This window comes from Mauremys mutica, chromosome 6 (genome assembly GCF_020497125.1).
Source record: "Mauremys mutica isolate MM-2020 ecotype Southern chromosome 6, ASM2049712v1, whole genome shotgun sequence".
Lineage (NCBI taxonomy): Eukaryota > Metazoa > Chordata > Testudines > Geoemydidae > Mauremys > Mauremys mutica.
Window position 1 is genome coordinate 85895346 of NC_059077.1, and position 26616 is coordinate 85921961.

At 43.0% G+C, this 26616-nt stretch overlaps 1 protein-coding gene and 1 pseudogene across 4 annotated transcripts; one reads left to right on the forward strand and one right to left on the reverse strand.

The window, feature by feature from the left end:
* LOC123373092 lies at window positions 1-26440 on the forward strand. 4 transcript variants are annotated; one of them, XM_045021865.1, is made up of 4 exons: window positions 1-134; window positions 20523-20612; window positions 23195-23787; window positions 25497-26440. In XM_045021865.1, exons 2-4 carry the CDS (start codon window positions 20557-20559, stop codon window positions 25700-25702), a joined length of 855 nt encoding a protein of 284 aa, XP_044877800.1. In that variant the 5' UTR covers window positions 1-134; window positions 20523-20556; the 3' UTR covers window positions 25703-26440. The 4 variants fall into 4 exon arrangements, with proteins under 4 accessions (XP_044877800.1, XP_044877802.1, XP_044877801.1 ...); XM_045021867.1 differs by having other exon boundaries at window positions 23244-23787; XM_045021866.1 differs by lacking the exon at window positions 1-134 and adding an exon at window positions 5280-5341.
* Window positions 6310-6886, reverse strand: LOC123372241 (annotated as a pseudogene).
* Window positions 26441-26616: the final 176 nt, after the last annotated feature.

Genomic DNA, 26616 nt, shown 5'->3' on the forward strand with positions numbered 1-26616 from the left:
AAGTCACTGTGGCCCCGCGGAGAGCAGGGGCCTCGGGCCACTGGAGGCGCCCGCGCTGCAGCTGGGGCCTGGGCCCGTTCCCAGGTGCTCCGCTGGGAGCTAGTTCTTGCTCTTGAGGGGTTGCTGCTGATGAGGTTTGTTAGCCATGGTTTTAACGCTCTTTTCTCCCGCTGGAAACCCCCTGCCTGCCCCTCTCTCCGCGGAGCCGACTCTCTAGCCCGCTCTCCTTTCCCCACAGCAGCGGCTCTCAACCTTGCCAGGCTCCTGTACCCCTTTCAGGAGTCTGAGTGTCCTGCAGCCTACCTACCCCCCGTGTGTCAGCTCACTTACCAAATCAGACATAACGGTACCAAAGTGGCACAGTCCCGCTGTTTCTGAACGATTGCTGACTTTCTCATTTTTATCATGTCATTATAAAATCAATCAATCGGACTATAAATATTGTACTGTACTTACATTTCAGTGTGTAGTATATAGAGCAGTATAAACAAGTCATTGCATGAAATTTTAGTTTGCACTGACTTCGCTAGTGCTTTTTATGTAGCCCATTTTAAAACTAGGCAAATCTCTAAATGAGTTGATGCACCCCTGGCCCCTGGAAGGTTTCTGTGTACCCCCAGGGGTATGTGTACCTCTGGTTGAGAACCACTGCTTGGGAGACAGCTCTGCCTCTGGCCTGAAGACTCCCTCTGTAGATACCCTGACTTCTCTTCTCCTGCTGCTCACAGACTTTTTCCCTATGAACAGTGCTCTCCCTCTTCTGCTGTCTTAACTGAGATGTCTTGAAACAGCAACTTGGTTGCAAGAGAAGCGCCTAGCAACGTAATTTCCCTGTAATGTTAGAAATGTTGCCTCCCTTTGGCCTGTCCTTTTCCTTGATCCAGTCCTTTGCATTGCTGAGGCAGACAGAGTTTGGGATTCAGCGTGGTAGGCTCTGATGTGCAGTTACCCAGGAAGGGGCAATGCAGGGATTCTGATGCCTCCGCAAAACTGATGGTCTCTTGCACATTTTGATGAGGCTGGGTGTGATGCAAACACTGCAGCCCCCTAGAGCCCAAGCAGTGCTAGCTCACTGGTTGTGGACAGGAGGTGGTAGTGAATGCCTGGAATTGTTATGGTCAACTTTAGTTTTAGCGTAAACTGGGCAAAGCTTCCATCATCCTTACTGGAAATAATTCAGACTACATATAAGCTCGTTCAAACCTCTCGTTATATTCCCAGTCCAGAGACCAGCACCTGTCTGGATGAGCTATAAACTGTAAGTGCGCTATTCTGCAGCTGTACCTGAGCAATTGAAATGGCTCAGAAGGCACCGATTCAGTTTCTTGTGTGTGTTATGTCCTCTCATGAACACTGTCCTTTTTCCCAACGAAAAATATATTTAATATGCCATTAAGGATGCCACACAAGCTAGAAACATCCTATGAAGCTGCAACCACGCACAGGGGAGGGGTCATCTCTAGTAAGGAGAAGTTAGTTTCATTCTCTGGGCCGATTTAAGAAATTTTCTGCTAAAATTGTGATGGTGATGTTTATAGTGTGGATATCTGTACTGCAGGAACTAGGTTGAGACCGTCAGCTTATTACCCGTTGATCACATGGGATGTGTTCAGACTGTAAAATTAAAGGTGAATCATTTCACAGGATCAGTCCCTATTCGTGGCCCGCCTCAACCTTTTTCTTTCTGAGCTCCCCCCACCCCCCAACATGTTATAAAAACTCCATGGCCCACCTGTGCCACAACAACTGTTTTTCTGCATATAAAAGCCAGGGCTGACATTAAGGGGTAGCAAGGAGGGCAATTGCCCAGACCCCCACGTGAAGCTGAGTTCAGGCAAGGCAGGGCTTAGACTTCCTGCCCTGGACCCCAGACAATCTAACACTGGTCCTCCTTGGCGCACCTCCTAAAACCTGCTCACAGCCCCCCACAGGATGTCGGACCCCTGGTTGAGAACCACTTCCCTCGACCATTGTGTTCATTTCTGGATATTTTAGTACCAGAAAGGCATAGACAAATTCACAGAAGAGTAGGAAAAATGATTAGAGAGCAGCAGGAACTGACATATGATGATTGTTTAAACTCAGGCTGTCAAATATTTAAAAATTAAAAAAAATAAATGCGAGAGTAAAAAAATTAATCACAGTTTTAATCACACTCTTAAACAATACTAGAATACCAATTTAAATGTATTATAAATATTTTGGATGTTTTTCTACATTTTCAAATATATTGATTTCAGTTACAACATAGAATACAAAGTGTATTGTGCTCACTTTACATTCTTATATTTTAGGCAACGTAAATTAGAAGTGGGCAGCATTATCTCCTGTAAATGTAAATAAACTTGTTTGTATTTGCGATTGACAGAACAAGAAGTAGGACTGAGTGGAATTGGAACTAAAGGTTTACATTGTTTTGTTTTTGATAGCAGATATGTAAAAAAAAATTCTACATTTGTAAGTTCCACTTTCATGATAAAGATATTGCACTACAGACTTGTATGAGGTGGATTGAAAAATACTATGTAGAAAATGTAAAAAAAATCCAAAAATATTTATAGTAAGTTTAAATTGATATTCTATTATTGTTGAACAGAGCGATTAAAACTGATTAATTTTGATTAATTTTTTAATTGAGTTAATTTGTTTTGAGTTAATCGCTTGAGTTAACTGCAATTAATTGACAACCCTAGTTTAAACAGATACACTTTGACAAAATGGCAACTATAGAAAACAAAATGACTGTCTACAAGTATAGGAAGAGTGCAAATTTTAAGGAGGGAGGGGAACTGCTTAGGGTGGGAAAAGAAAAACCAGAAACATTGGATGAAATGAAGAAAAGGAATATTTGGAATTTTAGGATAAACTTCTTGACACTGAGATCCACTGAACTGGAATAATCTCCCAAAGAAAGTGGTAGATGCCCTGTGTTTTGAGAACATTTAAAACTATGTTGGACAAAGCACTAGAGATGTCCTTCAGTGGCAGAGGAATGGAACACTTCTAACGTGTATACGGCTATTCCATCACCAAACCGTCAAGCCATCTTCACATTTTTCTCATTTCATCCCACTCTTCTACCAGTCTTTAGCTCTGTAAATGCTCAGGGCCGCCCGGGGGAGGGTGAGGGGGAGCAAGTGGGGCAATTTGCCCCAGGCCCCGCAAGGGCCCCCACGAGAGTTTTTCGGGGGCCCCGGAGCAGGGTCCTTCACTTGCTCCATGGGCCCCAGAAAACTCTCGCGGGGCCCAGGCCCCCGGAGCTTCTTCCGCTCCGGGTCTTCGGCCGGGGCGGAAGGACCCCCTGCCGGCGAATTACCGCCGAAGCGGGACCCGCCGCCAAAGTGCCGGGTCTTCAGCGGTAATTTGCGGTCTTCGGGGCACTTTGGCGGCGGGTCCCGGAGCGAAAGGACCCCCTGCCGCCGAATTACCGCCAAAGCGGGGGCCCCCCGCTGCCGAAGACCCCAGGCCCCCTATATCCTCTGGGTGGCCCTGGGGGAGGGTGCACTTGACCCAGCTATCAGAAGCTATACTGTTTGGCACACAAGAATGAATTTAGTCTAGGCTGGGCACATACAATGGAGTCAGCTGTGGGGAAGGAGAGGACATGCAAATCTGCTGGGAATGAGTGTGCACACACACTTAAAGGGGGACAATTGCTGGATACATGGAATCGTAATTAATTTTAGGTGTGAATGCAGGTTGACCTGATTTTGTGGGGACATAGATAGGCTGGTTACAAATGAGTTTAATTGGTGTGTTTTTGGCAGGGCATGCAAACTTGACTGATAGGGAGAGAACACCAAACTAGCCTCTCCTTACATAACCATTTTCTACACCAACCAGCCACAACTACCAGTGTTGGGAAAAAATAATCTAGTAAAGGGTAGAAGAGGAAAAAGGGGTAGAGATCCGTGTGGTCTGTTACAGTGGAAAGACTAATTATTACACAGTTAATATTTTTTTCATATGGAAGACCAGTGAACTTGAGATTAATCAGTGTATTTAAGTGTGTTCCCAGCTTGAAGTACGAACTTCAGTGGGATGGGTCTCATGTGCTTAAGTACTTTCTGGAATTGGAGTTTTAAGGATGAACAATTACAGAGTTGGAGTTGGTTTGGTTTGGGGTTTGTTTTTGTTTATATAGGTGTTTAATACAAATCACTACTGTTGGAAGCTCTCATTTTGCATGATATAATATTTTATTTATAAGCAATAAGTACCTATGATGTCATAAATAAGAATAAATAAATAGTAGACTGACATAAATATAGTGTTACAAATACAGTAAAATGATCTGAATATATTTCCACAATGCACAAATAGAACAAATAGTAGCAACAGCTTTTAAAATTCCACTGCATCTCATTTTATATCATGTATAAAATATTAATTTATTTTAGTTAGTATTTTTAAAAGGTTGGTATTTTAATATCTAAACTTCTTTGTGAGTTTGTCCTATAGTTGAAAACTTTCTAATTCCACTTGGATTCTCTTGCCAGCACTGAGGCTGAACTGCTTCTCTGTAGGAAATAATTGATATCTCTTCACTTTCATCCTGGTGAGCTGAAAGTCCTTTCATCCTTCCTGGTTAGAGAGTCCCACCTTCCATCATTGCAACGAAACATGTCTCCAGATGCCCAGCTGGCTGATGAGTCTATGTTGGACTCTCTGAATGGAACTCCTGTCTCAGGTAGCTTGGGAGAGATTTTTGCAAAAGCAGCAGGAAATATGTTGGAAGATTTCTTGGATTGTCAGGGACACTCAGAACTTAAGAACCTCTTGGTACCACCTTAAATCTCTCTTTGTTCTGACATTATAGGAAAATTATCCACACCTCTTTATTTGGAAGCTGTTCCACTTCACATGTGTTATGCTGTTTAACTGTGGTTATACTGCATGTTACAGTTCAGAGGTGAGATTTGATCAGAGAAGAGTTGAACCATAGAAATATTTAGCAAACACATAATGTCAACAATGATTAAGGTCCAACCCTTTCTTTTAAAATTCTTAATTGTCTTGTAACTATTTTGCATCAATATCCTTCTGTGATACAGCATGGCCAGAGGGCAGCAAGAGAGTGTTAGAAGGGAGCCTTATTCCCTGTAAGGGGAAGAAAGTTTGCTATAGATTAACTAGAGCAGCTGAAGCCAATTAGAGCAGCTGAAGCCAATTAGAACACCTGCAGTCAGTCACATGATAAAACCCCCTTGCTTCAATCAGACAGTTTGAAGGAGTTGGAGCAGAGAACAGTTTGAAGGAGTTGGAGCAGAGAACAGTTTGAAGAGAAGCAGAGGAAAGTTTGGAGGAGTGCTGTGGTGGGCTAAGAAGTCCAAGACCTTAGGTAAGGGGCACCTGGCTTGTGCAGAGGGAGGGCAGGAAGCCTCCCACAAGCTGAAGGGCAGGAGAGGGAAGTAGCCCAGGGGAAGGAAATGCCAGTTCAAGTGGTTCACCATTATCCTCAGGGCCCCTGGGCTGGGACCTGGAGTAGAGGGTGGGCCCAGGTCCCTCTCTCTCCACTCCCTTCCTCAAGGACACTAGTGGGGCAATTAATATTCCAATTCAGGGGCAAGAAATGGCGCCCTGAACCCCCCCAAAGAAGAGAAAGTGCGAGACCCATCATAATAGTGCCAGCAATTTGCCACACTTCATTTTTCATTTTAAACACTGAGTAAATGAACAGAAAATTATCACATAAAATGTACTTTGTGCAGTTGGAATTCCATAATAGAGTGAATGTATTGCATAATACGTCAAGCGTTATGGAGTGTTAGAAATGACTGTGGGAAGAATCAGCAGAGAGGAGGGATTCCACTGCATCCTCCTGTTTTAACCTCAGTAGTTGCAGCATCCAGAGCTGAAATGAAATAGGAAATAGTTGAAACACAAAGGGAAAAAATATAATTTTCATTGAATTGATCTCAATAAATTAAATGAAAATATCTTTTCCACATATAAGCTCGCAAGTCATTTAGTATGTAAATATTTTTAAAAGTCTCTAGGAAGCTTCTCAAACCTTGGAATACTAGAAATAGTTCTCATGGGGACAGATTAATTAATAGCAATGATGATAATCGTAGAAACACACTACATATGTTGAAGTTAGAGTACTTTGTGGTGTGGGAGGGAGGAAAGTATCATTATCTGATGACCAAAATGCTGGTGAGGTGCCTGAGGATTCCACATATGTATACTTTGTTGCTTTTTACAGATCCAGACTAACACGGCTACCCCTCTGATATAAAATATCCAGCTGTAAAAATTATACTAATGTTAGGTCATTAACTCCAGGGAAAAGCTTGGTACTGTACCTTAGTTACTAAGGCTTCTAGTGAGTTTGTCAATCAGTACAAAACATCTGGGTATTTCCATGCAAATGATCTCCCAGGCACACAGGCTGTATTGCTTTTCTTTGAGGAAAGCATCTATCCCCTGAAAGTATTGTTTCACTCTCCGACTGGTGTGCTGGAGGTCCTCACTTTCTGGGTTGGTTAAGTCCTTCTCCATCTGTGCTCTCAAACATGCCTCCAGCCACTGAATTTGCTGCTAAAGTCCATTTTGGAACCTGACTATAGAAGTCGCATCCCAGGTACTTTTGGGTGAGGTTTTTGCTAAAGATGTTGAAGATCTCTTGGAGAATCTCTTGGATTGCCACCTTGGCATTCTCCTTCTGGAACAGTGGGAGTTGGGAAAATTCCTGGGTGGGTTTGAAAGCTGCCCTTTCATGTATGCATTGTGAGGGGAAATTTCTGCTCATTTTCTTCAGAAGCTCTAAGCTCTCTTTGTTCACTTTGTTCTGCTGGAAGTGAAGCATGGTACAGAGCTGAGATGAGATTTCAGTGGAGAAGAGCAGTATGAGGCAAACATGCAGCAAACACCTGGAGGTCATGATGATGTCTATACAGTCCTTTTCTTTGTGTGGAACCTTGAGCCTGGAGTTTGTTGAGGGTCCTATGTAGATTGTTGTCTCTTTCCTTCATGTCTCTGAATTTAAGTATTTGGTTGGAGAATTTTCTGTGATCATTTTCTGTTTACAACATTTTCCTTCTTGGAGGTTTCAGAGTTTTTCTTGCTGTTTTCTAGATTTTGCTACGTTTCCTCCTTTTTTGTGAAAGTGACCACCTATGACAGTACACAACCCTGTTAACTCATGTTGGATCCACACACATACAGCCTTTTTATCATAAATTATAAAAATTAATGTAAGAAGATCATCCACAATTCCAAAATGGTACGGAAAAGACCTCCAGTTTGTCAGTCGGTGCACTTTCTATTCATAAACTCCTTCATTTAAGAGACAGAAATAGTTTAGGAATATTTAAAGGTTGCTAGACATGGAGGAAGTAAATATGGGAGGAAAGGGTTAGTCCTGCCAAAAACATTGACAAATCTCAACTTTAACCATTTCTTCCAATTTAGAAGGCACATTTAAAATGTAGACAGCACAAACCATCAGTATTTTCCTTCTGTGAAACCACAGGAGCTAGAATGTTCTGAGAAAATGAAGCCTTAACTCATTGTTTATTTCCAGGTCTTTATATACATACTATAGCTGATGAATAGTTGCAGTTGGAAGGTGTGAATATCATGTCCTGTTGATTGCTCCAGTAGTGATAATAGTGAAAAATTGAGACTAATTTATAAAACAGGATGAGCAATTAGTATAGTAACATGCTAGAGAGGTACCCACATGGATGACTATGATTTATAATGTCGTCAGAAGGAGGTTATGCAGAGAAGTCCCATTATGTATTTTTTACCAATTGTGTCCCTGGGATGAAAGAATTCAGATAATTAAAAAAAAAATCAAATTCAGTGTTCACCATTTTTGCTGGTTCCTTCTCTTTTAATATTTGCATTCTCCTCAGCTTGGGCAGGAAAATTCTTCTAGTTTATTTAATTCTCTTCACTTCCTGTGGTCACATTTCATTTTCTGGTTCTCAAGCCCTAGCACAGACTTTTGTGCTGAAGTTTCCATCATGGCAGGGAAATGTGTTTTAATTCAAGAAGAAAACACTGAAATTAAAAAAGAAAAAGCACATGAAAAAACCATGAAAACATTTTTGTGCATACTAATTTGGTTAGTCTCCCAAGTCTTCCTGCACTTTTATAAGAAATTTGAGATTTTAGTTTCGGATTTTTAAAGACACTCTGCAAAGCAGAGAAAATAGACTTACCAGAGCCCCCACATTGTCCGGGGTTATGCTCCCCATTCTCCCATGACTTTCCAGGGGTGTTGGGCATCTGTATTCCACACCAGGGTGAAATCCCAGGGGAAAATGTTGCGGGGTACTGAAAGTAAACGCAGTATATGAATGAGACCATTCTTTTTGTTGCTCTTATTACTTGAAGCTTTCCACCCCCGGCACCCATTGTTCAAGCCTGGGGCAGCCCTGGCAGGGTGGCTGTAATGGAACCACACTGATAGGGACCGGAAGGCATGTCTGACTATGCCCTAGAAGTGATGCAGCCACTCGCTTGCTCTGTGTGGAAAGATTTTGTGTTCTGTGCAGAAACCATCGCATCATCTATTTCTGTGATGAAAGCATGGCAAACTATTTCCTCGTGCCTGCTAGTGAGATAAGGGTGAGCTTAAGTGGGGATGTATTAGTTGTGTTTTCCTCCCTTTTTATCTACGTGTGGTTGGCTTTCCCACAGGAAGACCTAAAGTCATAGATGATGGATAGCTCTTAAGTACATTAAAAGATTCTTCTACGTAGCACAGCTTAAAAACAATGTGATGGAATGATTGTCAGGAGGTTCTCCTCTGCACTATAGGGGTAATGAAGAAGTTAGACTTTGAAGAAGAGTTTGTATGGCTCCCAGGTGAAATATGACTAGGTCAAGGCCCCACTCCAGCCACTCCCCATAATTGAGGTTCCGTTTCAGCATATAGCTGTGGATATTCTGGTCCTTTCCGTAAGAAGACACCCAGAGGAAAGCTCTACATACTGACTTGCTTGGCCGCAAGGCCAGGGCCACTGCTGCCTCTGACCAAAAGTTTCATAAAGATGTGTTCAGCTATTGAGGGTCTAATCCTCCCAGAAGAAATGGAACATTTTCATGGTGTGACGTTCTGTACATTCACCACTCAGGCAGTGCAGCTCCCCTCCCACTCTTAGAGCCATAACTGAGTCCCGTATGTATATATTTGTTATAACATTGCATTGGCCATGAAGCATCACTTTATATTGCACATGCTACATTATACATGTACCGGTACATTATACTTAAGATCATATTTCCTTTTGTAAAGATGTAACCACCTTATGTAAAATTGAGCAAAATGCTTAAAACAGTTCAGGCACATTATGTGAGGAAAATATACACACTGAAAATGTGTTGCGGTTACAGAAGTCTTTCCCAGGCCTATCTCCTTCAGTCCTGCATCTCAGGATATAAGATACTCTAGATCTGCTATAAGCTGTACAAAGGGAGACTGTCTCTACAATGTAAATAGATGAAGTGGTCTTGCTTTTCTTGGGCAAGACCTCATAAGATCAGATGACATGTTCTTCAATTTTGCTCAGTTTTGCTGTGTAAAAGAATGAAAGCTGGCACCTCATAGAGTAGAAAACCTCCCAAACATTTTAGAAATTAATTAACTACTATATTAAGTCACACATGCTGCCCTACCCTCTGTTTATAAACAAAAGCAGAATATAAGCAGAATAGCTGTACTGTGCTGAGAGCAGGGTGTGTGCTGGGAAGTCTCTATGCCCCTTGGACGCTGTCGTGCCTTTCTCTGCAACAGAATGGAGGGCTGCGGGTGTAGCCACTAGACAGGTCTGTGCTGCAGTAGGTGACAACCAATGTATGAGGTGTATAGGAACCCCATTTGTCTACCACGAGAGCACCAGTGCAGCTATTCCATGCCAACCCAGCAGGCTAAAGGGTAAAATATTCCACCCGGAGCAAGGGGGTTTTTTTTGGTTTTTTTTTTTTTAGCTTTGTTGAGAGATGGCCCCATTTGGCCCCATGTGTTCTGTATATCTTGCCTCATTTTCTTGCTAAGGATATTTGCATACCATAATCTTCCCCTTTCTCTGACCTCATAACTTCCATAGCAAGTTGTTTCTAATGTCATAAGCAGTGATGATATGTGGTAGATAAGCAGCAGTAGATGAACTTAAGATGTACAATGTATAGCATGTTTTCAAGCTTAAGAAAAAAAAGCTCAAGTCTTGATTTGTTTTTAATCCTTATTTACAACCTTTTACCAAATTTTTCAAATGTATTTGAACACATTGGATTAGAATGAACAATCCTGGATCCTTGGATAATTAGGGTAGTTTAATGACTAATAGCAATGGAAACCAAGTGCTCCACCTAACAAAAGCAATAACTTTGGAGTTCTCAGGACTAGGCAGATACAGGGCCAGAATAAGGTGTAGTGATCCTGTCCCCAAGTGCAGGGTATATATCTAGTGCTCAAGATAATGTTAAAAGGTGCAAGGCCGGCGGGGGGCCGGCCCGCTGATGGCCGCAAGGCGAATTCAGTATTGTTCCTGGTTAGTAACTGACTGATGTATTCCACCAAACAGGGGCTCTGAATTTTAGAGGTAGGACAGGGGGAAGTTGATAATCCTAATTCAAATGGCCTATTCCTAGTCTCATCATTCACATGAAATTTTGTTTGTGGTGTACATCCAAGAATGAAGTTAGTCTGGGCGCACATACAAGTAATGAGATGGGGTCGGAGGGATCACAAACCTGATAAAAATGCATGTGAGCACAGGCTTAATATTGAGGGGCAGTGCTTGTAAATGTATTGTGGGTAGGTGCTGGATACATACCCTCTTCCCCCACCAAAATCAAATCAGGTTTGTATGTGAGTGCACACATACCAGATTGATGGGGTATGGGCAGGCTAAATACAAACTAATTTAATTGGTGTGTTAAGGAGTGCATTCAATCTGGATTACTAGGGAGGAGGGCACCAATCTAGCCTCTTGCAACACGACCATCTCCTACATTACACATCCACAACAAGAAGTTTTTTGGGGGGAAATGTAACCTGATGAAAGAGAGAAGAAGAAAAGGAGGCCGCGTTCAGGTGTGGTGTGTGGTCTGTTAGAATGGAAAGTCTAATTATCATTCAGTAATTATTTTTAATATGGAAGTCTGCAAACTGGGACACTTAGTCATCAATATATTTATATATGTTCCCAACTGGAAGCACTAACATCAGTGGTCTGGGTCATATACTTTGTTAGTCACATGCATATGTACTCTATGGAACTGGGGCTTTAAGGCTGAACAATTACAGATTTTTTTCTGTTCTCTTTCTTCATTCATTTATTTATTTTTTGGTTAAATAGGTATTTAATACAAACCACTACCAGTATAGGTTGTCATTTTGTATAAAATAATACTTTATTTATAAATAATAAATATCTTTGTAAAATACATAAATAAGAGCAATAAATAAATAATTGACTTCCATAAATATCCTGTTACAAATAAATAGTAGCAATATCTTTTAAAATTCCACTGCATTTCATTTCACATGATGTATAAAATATCAATAGATTTCAGATAGTACTTCTAAAAATTTTGGTTTCCAAACTTCTTTGAGTTTGTCCTATAATTGAAAATTTTCTAATTCCACTTGGATTCTCTTGCCAGCACTGAGGCTGAATTGCTTCTCTGTTAGGAAATAATTGCTATCTCTTCATTTTCATCCTCATAAGCTCTAGGTTATAGAATATCAGGGTTGGAAGGGACCTCAGGAGGTCATCTAGTCCAACCCCCTACTCAAAGGCGGACTAATCCCCAGACAGATTTTTGCCCCAGGTCCCTATATGGCCCCCTCAAGGATTGAGTCACAATGCTGGGTTTAACAGGCCAATGTTCAAACCACTAAACTATCCTTCCCCCCAGGGCCTTTTTTCCTGGTCAGAGAATCCCATTTCCTATCATTGCAACCAAACATGTCTCCAGATGCCCAACTTGCTGATGAGTCTAGGTTGGAATCTCTGAATGAAAGTCCCACCTCAGGTATCTTAGGAGAGATTTTTTGCAAAAGAAGCAGGAAATGTTTTGGAAGACTTTCTTGATTGTCACCTGGGCATTTTCCTTCAGGGACACTCAGGGCTTGAGAACCTCTTGGGACCACCCAAAATCTCTCTTCATTCTAACATTATAGTATTTTTCTTTGGAAGTTGTTCTGGTTCACATTTGTTCTGCTGTTATACTGTGGTTATACTGCATGTTAGGGTTCAGAGATGAGATTCGATCAGAGAAGAGTTGAAGCACAAACATATACAGCAAACATATAATGTCAGCAATGTTAAAGGACCAATCCTTTCTTTTAAAATTCTTAATTGTCTCGTAACTTTTTTGCATCGATATCCTTCATTCATAACAGTTTTCAAGTACATAAAAGGTTACTGCAAGGAGGTAGGAGGGAGAAAAATTGTTCTCCTTAACCTCTGAGGATAGGACAAGAAGCAATGGACCTAAATTAGAGGAGGGGTGGTTAAGATTGGATATTAGGACAATCTTCCTAACTGTCAGGGTGGTAAAGCACTGGAATAAATTGCAGAGGGAGGTTGTGAAATCTCCGTCATTGGAGATTTTTAAGAGTAGGTTAGATAAACACACCTCTCATGGATGGCCTAGATAATATTTAGTCCTGCCATGAGGGGACTGGACTAGATGATCTCTTGAGGTCCCTTCCAGTCCTCTGATTCTATGATTTTGCATTTTAAACACTGAGTAAATGAACAGAATATTATCACACAAAATGTAATTTGTGCAGTTGGAATTTCATAATAGGGAGTCAATTGCATAATACAAGGTCAAGCATTATGGAGTGTTACAAGTCACTGTGGGAATAATCATCAGAGAGGAGGGATTCCACTGCATCCTTCTGTTTTAAACACAGTAGTTGCAGCATCCGGAGCTGAAACAAAATGGGAATTGGTTGAAACACAAAAAGGAAAAATATAATTTCCATTGTATTAATTTCAGTTACTTAAATGAAAATATCATTTCTTCACATCAGAATCTCATAAGTCTTTTAGTATGTTCATATTTTTTTATAAATGGATCGAGGAAGCTTCCTAAGCCTTGGAATACAAGACATAGTTCTCATGAGGACAGATGAATGAACAGAAAAATGATGATCCTAGAAATACACTACATATGTAACTGTCAGAGTACTTGGGTGGAGGTGCGAGGGAGAATATCACTACCTGATGACCAAAGTGCTGGTGAGGTGAATAAGGATTCCAGATATGTGTACTTTGTTGCATGGTCTGCCAATTACCTACTGCATAACAGCACCTGATCGGTAGGAGATTGTGAAGATGTACAAAAATAAATAATAGTAGAAACACAGAAAAATAAATCCATGTCCCTGAAAATCCATTTCTAGTACAGGACAGAAAGAGCCTAAAGCTGCTGCTATGGAAATCCGTTGCTATTTGGCCACTGATCCTATAGAAGAAGGATCAGGCCCTATATAAGCAGAGTTATAAAATATCCACTATCTCTGTTCAGCTGTATAATTGACACTAATGTTAACAGCTGAGCTCCATCCTCTTTGGAACCCCCTCCAGGTAGCTGAAGGCTGCTATCAAATCCCCCCTCACTCTTCTTTTCTGCAGACTAAACAAGCCCCATTCCCTTAGCCTCTCCTCGTAAGTCATGTGCTCCAGCACCCTGATCATTTTTGTTGCCCTCTGTGGGCCTCTACATAAGAAGAACATAAGAACGGCTGTACCGGGTCAGACCAAAGGTCTATCTAGCCCAGTATCTGCCTACTGGTGGCCAATGCCAGGTGCCCCAGAGGGAGTAAACCTAACAGGCAATGATCAAGTGATCTCTCTCCTGCCATCCATCTCCATCCTCTGACAAACAGAGGCTAGGGACACCATTCTTACCCATCCTGGCTAATAGCCATTTATGGACTTAGCAACCATGAATTTATCCAGTTCCCTTTTAAACATTGTTATAGTCCTAGCCTTCACAACCTCCTCAGGTAAGGAGTTCCACAAGTTGACTGTGCGCTGTGTGAAGAAGAAGTTCCTTTTATTTGTTTTAAACCTGCTGCCTATTAATTTCATTTGGTGACCCCTAGTTCTTGTATATTCTCAGTCTTATTCTCTATCCCCTTTTTAATGATTCCTAACATCCTGTTTGCTTTTTTGACTGCCTCTGCACACTGCGTGGACATTTTCAGAGAACTAGCCACTATGACTCCAAGATCTTTTTCCTGACTCGTTGTAGCTAAATTAGCCCCCATCATGTTGTATGTATAGTTGGGGTTATTTTTTCCAATATGCATTACTTTACATTTATCCACATTAAATTTCATTTGTCATTTTGTTGCCCAATCACTTAGTTTTGTGGGATCTTTTTGAAGTTCTTCACAATCTGCTTTGGTCTTAACTATCTTGAGTAGTTTAGTATCATCTGCAAACTTTGCCACCTCACTGTTTACCCCTTTCTCCAGATCATTTATGAATAAGTTGAATAGGATTGGTCCTAGGACTGACCCTTGGGGAACACCACTAGTTACCCCTCTCCATTCTGAGAATTTACCATTAATTCCTACCCTTTGTTCCCTGTCTTTTAACCAGTTCTCAATCCATGAAGGACCTTCCCTTTTATCCCATGACAGCTTAATTTACGTAAGAGCCTTTGGTGAGGGACCTTGTCAAAGGCTTTCTGGAAATCTAAGTGCACTATGTCCACCGGATCCCCCTTGTCCACATGTTTGTTTGACCCCTTCAAAGAACTCTAATAGATTAGTAAGACACGATTTCCCTTTACAGAAACCACGTTGACTATTGCTCAACAGTTTGTTTTTCTATGTGTCTGACAATTTTATTCTTAACTATTGTTTCGACTAATTTGCCCGGTACCGACGTTAGACTTACCGGTCTGTAATTGCCGGGATCACCTCTAGAGCCCTTTTTAAATATTGGCGTTACATTAGGTAACTTCCAGTCATTGGGTACCGAAGCCGATTTAAAGGACAGGTTACAAACCGTAGGTAATAGTTCCGCAACTTCACATTTGAGTTCTTTCAGAACTCTTGGGTGAATGCCATCTGGTCCCGGTGACTTGTTAATGTTGAGTTTATCAATTAATTCCAAAACCTCCTCTAGTGACACTTCAATCTGTGACAGTTCCTCAGATTTGTCACCTACAAAAGCCAGCTCAGGTTTGGGAATCTCCCTAACATCCTCAGCCGTGAAGACTGAAGCAAAGAATCCATTTAGTTTCTCTGCAATGACTTTATCGTCTTTAAGCGCTCCTTTTGTATTTCAATCGTCAAGGGGCCCCACTGGTTGTTTAGCAGGCTTCCTGCTTCTGATGTACTTAAACATTTTGTTATTACCTTTGGAGTTTTTGGCTAGCCGTTCTTCAAACTTCTCTTTGGCTTTTCTTATTACACTCTTGCACTTAAGTTGGCAGTGTTTGTGCTCCTTTCTATTTGCCTCACTAGGATTTGACTTCCACTTTTTAAAGGAAGTCTTTTTATCTCTCACTGCTTCTTTTACGTGGTGGCTAAGCCACGGTGGCTCTTTTTTAGTTTTTACTGTGTTTCTTAATTTGGGGTATACATTGAAGTTGGGCCTCTATTAGGGTGTCTTTAAAAAGGGCCCACGCAACTTGCAGGGATTTCACTTTAGTCTCTGTACCTTTTAACTTTTGTTTAACTAACCCCCTCATTTTTGCATAGTTCCCCCTTTTGAAATTAAATGCCACAGTGTTGGGTTTTTGAGGTGTTCTTCCCACCACAGGGATGTTGAATGCTATTGTATTATGGTCACTAGTTCCAAGCGGTCCTGCTATAGTTACCTCTTGGATCAGCTCCTGCGCTCCACTCAGGATTAAATCGAGAGTTGCCTCTCGCCTTGTGGGTTCCCGTACCAGCTGCTCCATGAAGCAGTCATTTAAAGTATCGAGAAATTTTATCTCTGCATTTCGTCCTGAAGTGAAATGTTCCCAGTCAATATGGGGATAATTGAAATCCCCCACTATTATTGGGTACTTAATTTTGATAGCCTCTCTAATTTCCCTTAGCACTTCATCATCACTATTACTGTCCTGGTCAGGTGGTCGATAATAGATCCCTAATGTTATATTTTTATTAGAGCATGAAATTTCTATCCATAGAGATTCTATGGAACATGTGGATTCGCTTAAGATTTTTACTTCAGATTTGTCCACATCCTTTCTGTAGTGAGGGGCCCAAACTGGATGCAGTACTCCATATGTGGCCTCACCAGTGCCGAATAGAGGGGAATAATCACTTCCCTCAATCTGCTGGCAATGCTCCTACTAATGCAGCCCAATATGCCATTAGACTTCTTGGCAACAAGAGCACACTGCTGACTCATATCCAGCTTCTTGTCCACTATAATCCCCAGGTCCTTTTCTTCGGAACTGCTGCTTAGTCAGTCAGTTCTCAGCCTGTAGTGGTGCATGGGATTCTTCTGTCCTAAGTGCAGGATTCTGCACTTGTCCTTATTGAACCTCATCAGATTTCTTTTGGCCCAATCCTCCAATTTGTCAAGGTTACTCTGGACCATATCCCTACCCTCCAGCATATCTGCCTCTCCCCTCAGCTTAGTGTCATCTGCGAACTTGCTGAGGGTGCAATCCATCCCATCATCCGGATCATTAATAAAGATGTTGAACAAAACCAAAGTCCTGCTTTGTATTTTTATCAGGCATGTCCCTTGGTTGTAATAATTCAAATAATTTTTTTTAAATCAGAATCCGTGTTAACGATTTTTACTGGTTCATTCTCTTTTAACTTTTGCTTTCCCCTTGGCGTAGGCAGGGAAACCCTTCTCCTTTGTTTAAACCTCTTCATTTCCTGTGGTCATGTTTCATCTTCTGGTTCTCTTTCCCTAGCACAGACTGTGCTGGATTTTTCCATCATGTCAGGAAAATGTGTTTTCATTCAAAAAGAAAACTATTTTCACTGGCATTAGAAAGGAAATATCACATGAAGAAACCATGATAACATTTCTGTGCATATTAATTTGGTTAGCGCCTCCCAACTGTTCCTGCACTTTTTGTAAGAAATTTCAGATTTTTGCATCAGCTACATGAACATTTCTGTAAAGCAGAGAAAGCAGACTTACCAGAGCCCCCAGATTGCCATGGGCTATGCTCCCCAATTTCTGGTTACTTTCCGTGGGTGTTGGGGAGGTGTATTCCACACCAGAGTGAAGTCTAGGGGAAGATGTTGAGGAGAGGGAAATAAGTCGTGTGAATACGATGGCAGGCTAAGGTAACAAAGTAAACACAGAAGCCAAATCATCTTTTTCAGTAAATCTGTATGGTAACAGACCCCACCCCCCGCTCTGCCCACGGCCCCACCCCCACCCGCCCACTTCCCACAAGCTCCCACCCCTGCCCCGCCTCTTCCCACCTACGCTCCTCCCCAGGTCCTGCCCTCACCCCTTCCCCAAACCCCTGCCCTGCCTCTTCCCATCCTCACACCACCCCTTTCTTGCCTCTTCCCACTCACTTCTGCCCCTCCTCTGAGCGTGCCCCATCCCCACTCCTCCCCCTTCCCAGCGCCTCCTGCATGCCATGGAACAGCTGATTGTGGTGGGTGGGAGGTGCTGGGAGGAATTGGTCAGCAGGGCTGCTGGCAGATGGGAGGCACAGGGAGGAAGGGAGGGAGCTGGCTGCCGGTGGGTGCTAAGCACCCACTAATTCTTTTCATTTTTTCAGCCCTGGAGCACCCACAGAGCTAGCGCCTATGGTAACAGCAATTCAGGGGTGCTGGAACAATTTTTATAGTGGGGGATGCTGAAAGCCATTGAACAAAAGTGTGAACCCCATATATGATGGAAACCATGCATTTGCTTCCTAATATTACTTCATGCTGGACACTGCAGTGCCCCTACTTCCAGCTCCCCTGCAGCATGTATGCAAACTAGTCTATTGTTTGAGGAAAGTTAGTTACAAACTGCTCCGAGCCTGCTGCAGAGGATCCGTGCAGGGATAGAGCCATCTGCATGTGACTCTTACCTGTGCCACATGGAAGTGAGATGAGGGGCCAGGGAGTAAGAACATACTTTGAACATACTTCCCTCTTGGGTTGTTCTTCGTACAGTTATGATCCACGTCGGGGGCCTTTAGCGAGCAGACGCGCATTGGGCTCTGGCAGTTAGTTCGCAATGTCAGCGGCACAAAAATTACGATATGTGGAAAGACCTTGTGTTCCGTACAGAAACCCGAGTCTCATCTGTTTCTGTGATGAAAGCTGGAGACAAACCTGTCACTATTTCCTCCCGCCGACCAATGGAAATCATCAAATGGCTCCTTAAAGAAATGAATTAATTCTTCCATGTAGCACAGCTTAAAAACAGTGTGATGGAATGATTGTCAGGAGGTTCCCCTCTGCACCATAGGGGTAATGAATTAGACAGACTTTGAAGAAGAATTTTGTATGGCTCCCACTGCCACAGACCACCAGAGAGGGGGATACATTTTGGAGGTTGTGAACCAATCCGTTTATAATCCTTGACTTGTTTATACAGTCTATTTTATTTTTTTTTGCTCTCATTTTCATGTCATTGTGTTTTGTCAGTATAACCGGTAGGCTTCAGCTCCACCAAAAAATGAATGAAGGCAAAGAGACTTGAGCAGGAAAGAACTACTACCACTGATAGGCACAGCTACTGAAAAAGCCTCCACCATAAGAAAGAATAGGCATTTATTTGAAGAGTTAACTCCTTGTACATGCCTCTAAACCAGCAGGTCCCAAATTGAGGTTCATGCATCAGTGGTGGCACATGAAGGACCTGATGTTGGTCTTCAGTGAACTGGCTGATCCCACATTCCTAGTACTGAAATTACTATAAATGTGTTCCTAGTACTACTTTTCTTTGTAAGCATTTGCTGTACCTGCCACAAAGGTGTTACCTGATCTCGAATAGGTGGGGAAATGGTCCACAGAACAATTTTTGTAAGATTAGGCCCACATCATAAACTGTTTTAGAACCGCAGAGGAAAGATAAGCAAAGGCTTCTGCAGTGGAACCATCTGTTGAGTTTGAATGTACAGAGGCTCCTATTAGCAACTCCGTATTTTCAGTTGCATGATAAAAGGGATTTCCAGTAGGGAATATGTTCTTATTTTTTCCCGAAAGGCAGATTGACAATCATTGTGAGAATTCACACACAATTTGTTTTTATACTATTTGAACATTTAATGTAGTGGCTGTTTGATTTCTTTTAAAAACTTTTAAATAAGAAATCTCCGTATTTAGTGTCTGACTTAAATTTGTCCTAGGCAGTGCTAGGATTGCCTAGTAGCGCTTCAGAATACTATCTATGTACCCAGATTTGGCAGAGAGGTAGATCCTCACTAGGTCTGGTCTAATGGCCAGGGCTGGCTCTAGGCACCAGCCCTCCAAGCATGTGCTTGGGGCGGCACTTTCTAAGGGGCGGCACTCTGCCCCCCCTTTTTTTATTTTTATTTTTTTGCTTGGGGCGGCATTGCCGGGAGCCGGCTCTGGCGCAGGCACTCGCTCTGTCAGCATGCGAGCCAGGATCCACGCCCCCTGCCCAGCCCGATGGCGCCCTGCACAGCCCACTCGGGGAAATGCCACGCCGCCCTGGGGAGACTCAGAGCGGCAGCAGGACCCCTCCTCCCTCCCTGCATCCCGGGCCCCACCTCTCTCCCTCCCCGGCTCCTCACACATTCCAGGAGCCCCTCTCACCGAGCCTGGGCTGCGGCAGTGGCGAGAGGGGCTCCCAGACTGTGTGAGGAGCCGGGGAGGGAGAGAGGGAGGCAGGGTCCCCTGGAGCCGAGCCCGGGCGGCGGCGAGAAAGGCTCCCAGAGTCAGGGCCGCCCGGGGGGGAGCAAGTGGGGCAATTTTCCCCGGGACCCGCAGGGGCCCCCACGCGTATGTCGGAGGCTCCCCCCCGCCTCCATCTCCCTCATCCCCCGGTCTCTCAGCTGGTAAGGGGACGGGGATGCAAGCTGCAGCTGAGCGGTGGGAACTCAGGCCCCGCTGGAGACACCATACCACTGCAGCGCTGTCCGGGAGAGGGGGTAAGCGGCATGGTAAGGGGCTGGGGCCGGAGCCGGGCACCCCCTGACCCCAGCCCCTCTGAGCCAGGCATCCCCCAGACCCCATCCCCCACAGCCCTGAGCCCAGCCCCTGTGAGCCGGGCACCCCCCAACCCAGAGCCTAGCTCCCCACCCAGCCCTGGGCAACAGCAGCACCACCCCCAGGCAGCGACAGCCCATTGGCACCAACCATCACCATCACCCAGCAACAGCCCATTATGTAATTGCAAATGTATACATACCATTAAAGCATTTAATGTATTTAGTGTATTTTCAAATTATTACAAATTATTTTTTGAATGTATTTCACTAGTTATTTTTTACATTTCCAAATACATGTTACTATAGTATTGCAACTTTTTTTATGGAAGGGGCCCCTGAAATTGCTTTGCCCCAGGCCCCCTGAATCCTCTGGGTGGCCCTGTAAATGCTAATACTAAAACTAAGTTGTTTTAATTTTTTTTCAGCACAGAGTAGATAGAATGAGTCAAATGAGGGGTAATGTGTCACCAAATGGCAGTGAAGAGAAGAAACGGTTATTCTTTCAGAGTTGCAAAGTGAGTACTTTAGGGTAAAAATGATTTGTAGCTTTATTATTTGCCTTTTTTTTTAGTAGACACTTCTACAGTATCAAATTGCTGTGTATTCAAAAAGCCTCTCATGTATAATAGCATTTTCAGAATATGAAGATAGTTCATTCTTTGATGGAGTGCAATGTATGAGTGATTACACTCTTCTTATGATTCACCAATGTACGTTCACACTTAAATTAGGTTCTGGAGCAGAAAAGATTTGGGCTCAGAACATGGTGGCTGCTATTAAAAGCTTAATATCTATTAGCCTAGTGTAGTATTTAAACTGCTACTGTTTTCCCCTATATTGAGAAAAGTAATTAACTGGCTAAGTGTGTACTATAAATTGTCAGAATGATTGTCATTTAAAAAGTAAACCATCTATCAGTGCATTTGGCCTTTATTCATTACATTTTGTTTGGCTGTTATCACAGGTGCTGAAATGTTGGTTTTTCAATCTGTGCTACAGTAATTCAAATAAGGAGTCATGCAAATAGATCAGGGATAGGCAACCTATGGCACAGGTGCCAAAAGTGGCACATGAGCTGATTTTCAGTGGCACGAACACTGCCAGGGTCCTGGCCACAGGTCTGGGGGGCTCTGCATTTTAATTTAATTTTAAATGAAGCTTCTTAAACATTTTAAAAACCTTATTTACTTTACATACAACAATAGTTTAGTTATATATTATAGACTTATAGAAAGAGACATTTTAATGTTTTTAGAAGGTCTCTATTACTGGCACGCGAAACCTTAAATGAGTGAATAAATGAAGACTTGGCACACCACTTCTGAAAGGTTGCCGACCTCTGAAATAGATTATTTAATCACTCTAGATGGACGTCTTCAAAAGCACATTTGGAAAGTTGGGGACTCAACTCCCTTTGAAAGTCAATGGGAATTCTCCCCCTTTATGGCCATCAATCATTGAAACCTGAGTGGAAAGCAGCTCTCCCTACAATCCCAAATTAAGTTGTACTGAACCAATAAGTCATCTGAATAAACCAAGAAGTCATGTTTTCATTAGCACCCTCAGGGTCATTCTGCCTGCAGTATTTACAGAGAGATGGATTCTCATTAAGGATGTTGTGTAATCAAGTTACATCTAAAAGTATATATCTAAAGGTCTCAAAGTTTCTCTGTTTTGTCCAATGTAAAATGGTATATAATACAAAAATATTTGAAGCCAGAAGAAAATCTGCACTGGAACTTACTTTATGTGAGTGCTGGGGAATAGTACATTCTTAAGATTTAATGCCTCTTCAAGGCAGTGTCCTACTAAGAGCCTAGTTCCCAGGTGATCTTATTAATATATGTAGTCCTATATATTGCTCCAGGCAAATTAGATTTGAAAATCAACTGGAGGCAGTTTCTTTAATGAGGTCATCAAAAGGAAAAATTAGAGATGTTGCATTCAACAATTAGTGAGATTTATTCTCCATTCTGAACACTAGAAAATGCAGGTATTGCATTGAAAAGCTGTATATGCACCTTTACAGAATAGCACAAAGGCAACCCAATAGGAATATTATCAATGTCATGAGTACCACAAGTACGGCTTATTATACCATATATGATCATTCCACTGTTGTCTTCACACATTGCCTCCAGTTGCTTTTTATCATATGTTTAGATTGTAAGATATTTGGGGCAGGGGCTGTCTTTTTGTACTAAATATGTGGACAGTGCCTATTAGGGGCGGCTCTAGCAATCCCACCGCCCCAAGCAGGGCGGCGGGGCGCGCTCTGGCAGTCGCCGGTCCCGCGACTCGCGGGACCTCTGGCAGACGTGCCTGCGGAGGTTCCGCTGGTTCCGCGGCTCCGGTGGAGCATCCGCAGTCATGCCTGCGGGAGGTCCACCCGGGCCGCAGTACCAGCGGACCCTCCGCAGTCATGCCTGCGGCAGGTCCACCTGTCCCGCAGCTCCGGTGGACCTCCCACAGGCATGACTGCGGAAGGTCAGCCGGAGCCGCCTGCCAGCAAAAGGCCCAGGGGCGGCTCTAGGCACCAGCAAAACAAGCTGGTGCCTAGGGCGGCAAAATGTAGGGGGCGTCCCCTGCCGCCGGGGAGGGCGGGAGGCTGGGCCGGTGGACCTGCCGCAGTCATGCCTGCGGGAGGTCCACCGGAGTCCCGGGACGAGTGGACCTGCCGCAGGCATGACTGCGGAGGGGGAGCTCGTCCCGCGGCTCGGCTGGACCTCCCGCAGGCATGACTGCGGCAGGTCAACCGGAGCCGCGGGACCACGGCACCCGCCGCAGTCATGCCTGCGGCAGGTCCGCTCGTCCCGGGCTCCGGTTGAGCTGCCGCAGTCATGCCTGCGGGAGCTTAACCGGAGCCGCGGGAAGAGGGGACCCGCCGCAGGACCGGGGAAGGGCGGCGCAGCGCACCGCGCTGCTTGGGGCAGCCTGATTTCTAGAGCCGCCCCTGAAAAGGCCGCCCCAAGCGCGCGCTTGGCGCGCTGGGGTCTGGAGCCAGCCCTGGTGCCTAGCACAATATTATCCTCATCTTTGACTGGTACTTATATAATTAAAAAGGAAATGTTTGTCATTGACACAATTTTTATTGCAGGATTGGGCCATCAGAGTCCAGTATAGAAATAGTCTATATTTTGTGGCAGGTATCAGAATTGTTGTCATCTCTTGCAAATGTTGAAAATGAACAACAGAAGCATCAATTGTTTTTGAAGGGAACACGTGTCTCTCTCTTCCATACACTGCGTTCAGTAATAAAATCCAATAACTGGAAGACTGCAGTATATAACAAGCAAAGCATGTTACCTCCTGAGCCCACTACTTTGTTACACAATTGGTCAGAAGATGATATAGCAAAGAAGGATGCTGATTCACGAAGGACAACACTGAGAAGCCAAAACAGTTGTGTATCCATGCATGTTAAGTGTCTGTCTAAATCGAAGACAACAAATTCTGCTGTAGAAGAAAACAAAAACACTGATTGTGATGGTCCACTGCCAGCACATATGCTTCCTTATGTGCTTTTAATCAAAAATTGTCTTCCTTCGTCAATTTCTTCAATCTATTCCAAATGTTGCAAAGCAGAGATATTATGCAGGATACTATACTTTACACAGAGACTCTGGAAAAAGAAAACACCCAAGCCCTCACCTCAGGATCCTCCCAGTTCTGAATTCCAGACCGCTGAAGGTTGGCAATCTGTACTTACGAATGATTGAGGATAATACAAGAGGGGTTAACTAGGAGCAATAGAATGAAATGAACAAAGGGGAAATCTAGGCTGAATATCAGGAGACGATTCCTGAGAGTGAGCTTCAGTATTACACTGTGAAGTCACTCTGAATTCCAGATGGTGGGTGGGAGCCTTGCCTTAGACTGGTCAGAGCACTAGAAAATATACCATTCAAAGGAAACAAATCTGCAGTGAGTGAGCTAGGCTTATTTATCTCTAACATTTAGTATTCTATGAAGACATGTAATAAAAATATTTAGAAATAAATATAATCCTGTGAGGCAGAGGGAGAGATTTTAACATGGATCCAGTATCCATATGTTTGGGTCTCATTCAGCACAGAGATTAATTCTTTTAAACCTGATGTTTCTCCCATTGAATTAAATGGAAGTGTTGGCATTGATTTCAGTGGGAGCAGGAAATGGCTTTTGGTCTCATTTAAATAAAGTGGTGGATTGTGAAATTAGTAGTGCTTGAATTGAGATGGTATAATGACATCTTGGGTTTTCTCCACCTCCTTCCTCTGAAGTGTAACAGGTATTTTTCTGGCACTGCTACAGTTGGATGACCTGCATACACTGTGAGCTTCCAAAACTGGAGCATCCACTACACCATAACATCACTTCTCCCACTTGAATACGAGAAAGGAGAGTCCATGCCACATCCACAATTGTTCTGATTGTATGGTTTCCAGTAAACTAACTGTATTAATGAAGATATGAAGCTAGCCTAATCCTAGTACACATCACTATTTCAGATCTAAATTTTCTTTAGTGTTCAAGAAAAGTGCCAGGTTGACAGTATTGAACAGTCCATTTGGCTTCACACATAGCTTAGGAAGCAGGTCACAAAAGCAGTTTGAGACCATCTTCATGGCTTCCTGATCCTCAGACCTGCTCTGCCCTTAGAGCAAGCAGCCTCAGGGATGCTTTAAGTTGTATCAGCTTCAATGGCCTTGAACATACTGCCCTATGCCACCGAGAATTCCTCTACACTAGAGGAATATCTAAGTAACTGGTTAAATGGCTTTGAGGCCTCACCTCTGTAAACCATCCAAAGAAACCCCCTACAGGGCATTCACCAAAAAAAATCCCAAGCTAGTTGGCTAAGGTGGTTTAAAACTGGAATGGAAAAAAGCAAACAGGCTCTGACTTTTTATGGGCAGAACAGATGCAACATAGGCAGTGCTAACTTTTCCTCACTGTTCTATCAACATGTCGTAACTATGGTGTGGAGAGACCACCAATGGGGGTAGGAGGATACAGTAGTAAAGTGTCCGTGTCTATTCATTCTTTGGCCTCTATACTGAGATTAGCAACCAGGGTGCCAACCAGAGTGATTATCTGATTACTCCATTTGAGCAGGAGCTTTTCCTGCTGCCATTGAAATGAATAGTTTTCCACTGATTTCAATAGGAGTAGGAGTAAGTCTTTTTTTTTCTTCAATTATGGCCCAAATTTATCAATTAGGTGCCTAAAATTAGATACCTAAATGCATATATAGGCACCTAAATAAGTGGCTTAAATTTCAGAGGTCCTGAGCACCCACAGCATTTGTTCAAGTCAATACATTGCAAAGTCAATACACAGATACTACTTGCTCATTTTGATGAAAGATGCTATTACGTATAATGCTTACATTTTATGCAACTTCTGTCTGCTTTCAGAAACACAATATGTGAACTTCCTTAATCTGAAGGATCTGCAGTGGAAATTCTATAAAGGCATTGTGAAAAGAAAACAGAAAGTGAGAGTTTTATGGAGAGAAGCAAACTACAGACCTTTCAAGCCATTCCAGGAAAAAATCAGGAATGAAGAATACATGCTCCCTTTGATTCCTAAGAACTGGATAATTCATGATTCTCTTAAATGAGTTTGTACAATGAATATCCTGTTTACATCAAACGAATGATGACTTTAAATGAATGGAGAATGACTGCAGTTCTTCAGAAAATTTAAATAAAAATGTCAAGACATTATACAATTAAGTTTATTACATTTTTACAGTAGCACCTAGGAGCCCATCATGGATCAGGACCCCATTGTGCTAGATGCTGTACAAACCCAGAAGAAAAAAGATGGTTCCTGCCCCAAACTAAACATCATCAAACACATAGTCTACTAAGGACCGTTACACCAGCAAGAGTGACCGTGGTTGATGGCATTGCACCAGGCACAGTGTAGTGAAGTTCCCAGATCTGGCTCAATCCTGTGAATCCACAAATCTCTGGGGTGGCCCGTGAGCGACACCAGGTAGGGTCAGGGTGTGCACCTCTTCACACGTTAATGAAGAGTTTGAGAGCACAGTGTGCTGGAGTGGCTTTATCCATGCTGGCAACATGGCCAAAAAGTACATGGTGCCACTTTTTGAATATAATGAGCAACTGAAGAAAGGCCAGATCTCTGCAATATGGTGACATTTATACACTGTCAGGATTTGGTACTGACAGTGCATATGGAATGGCTCTAGCTGCTCCAAGTCTGCCTGTCAGAGGGTCTTGGTTTCTGACCCATATAGTTTGATAGATCCTGAAGTCTCCACACAGACTTTTTGCATGCATAAGCGGGTCATGGACTTCATACAAGAGACAGCAAGACCTATTAGTCAAAGACAGCCCCAAAGAGATTATCATAAGACAAGTGACAACAGGTGGATACAGACAGGGAAGCACAAGAAAACAATGCAACAATATTGATCAAAGTGTCATTTATCTTTATATTAAAATAAGTTCCTAATGCCTAGCTTCTGGGCGCCTTTCCTCAGTTGTTAATATAATGAGCCGGATA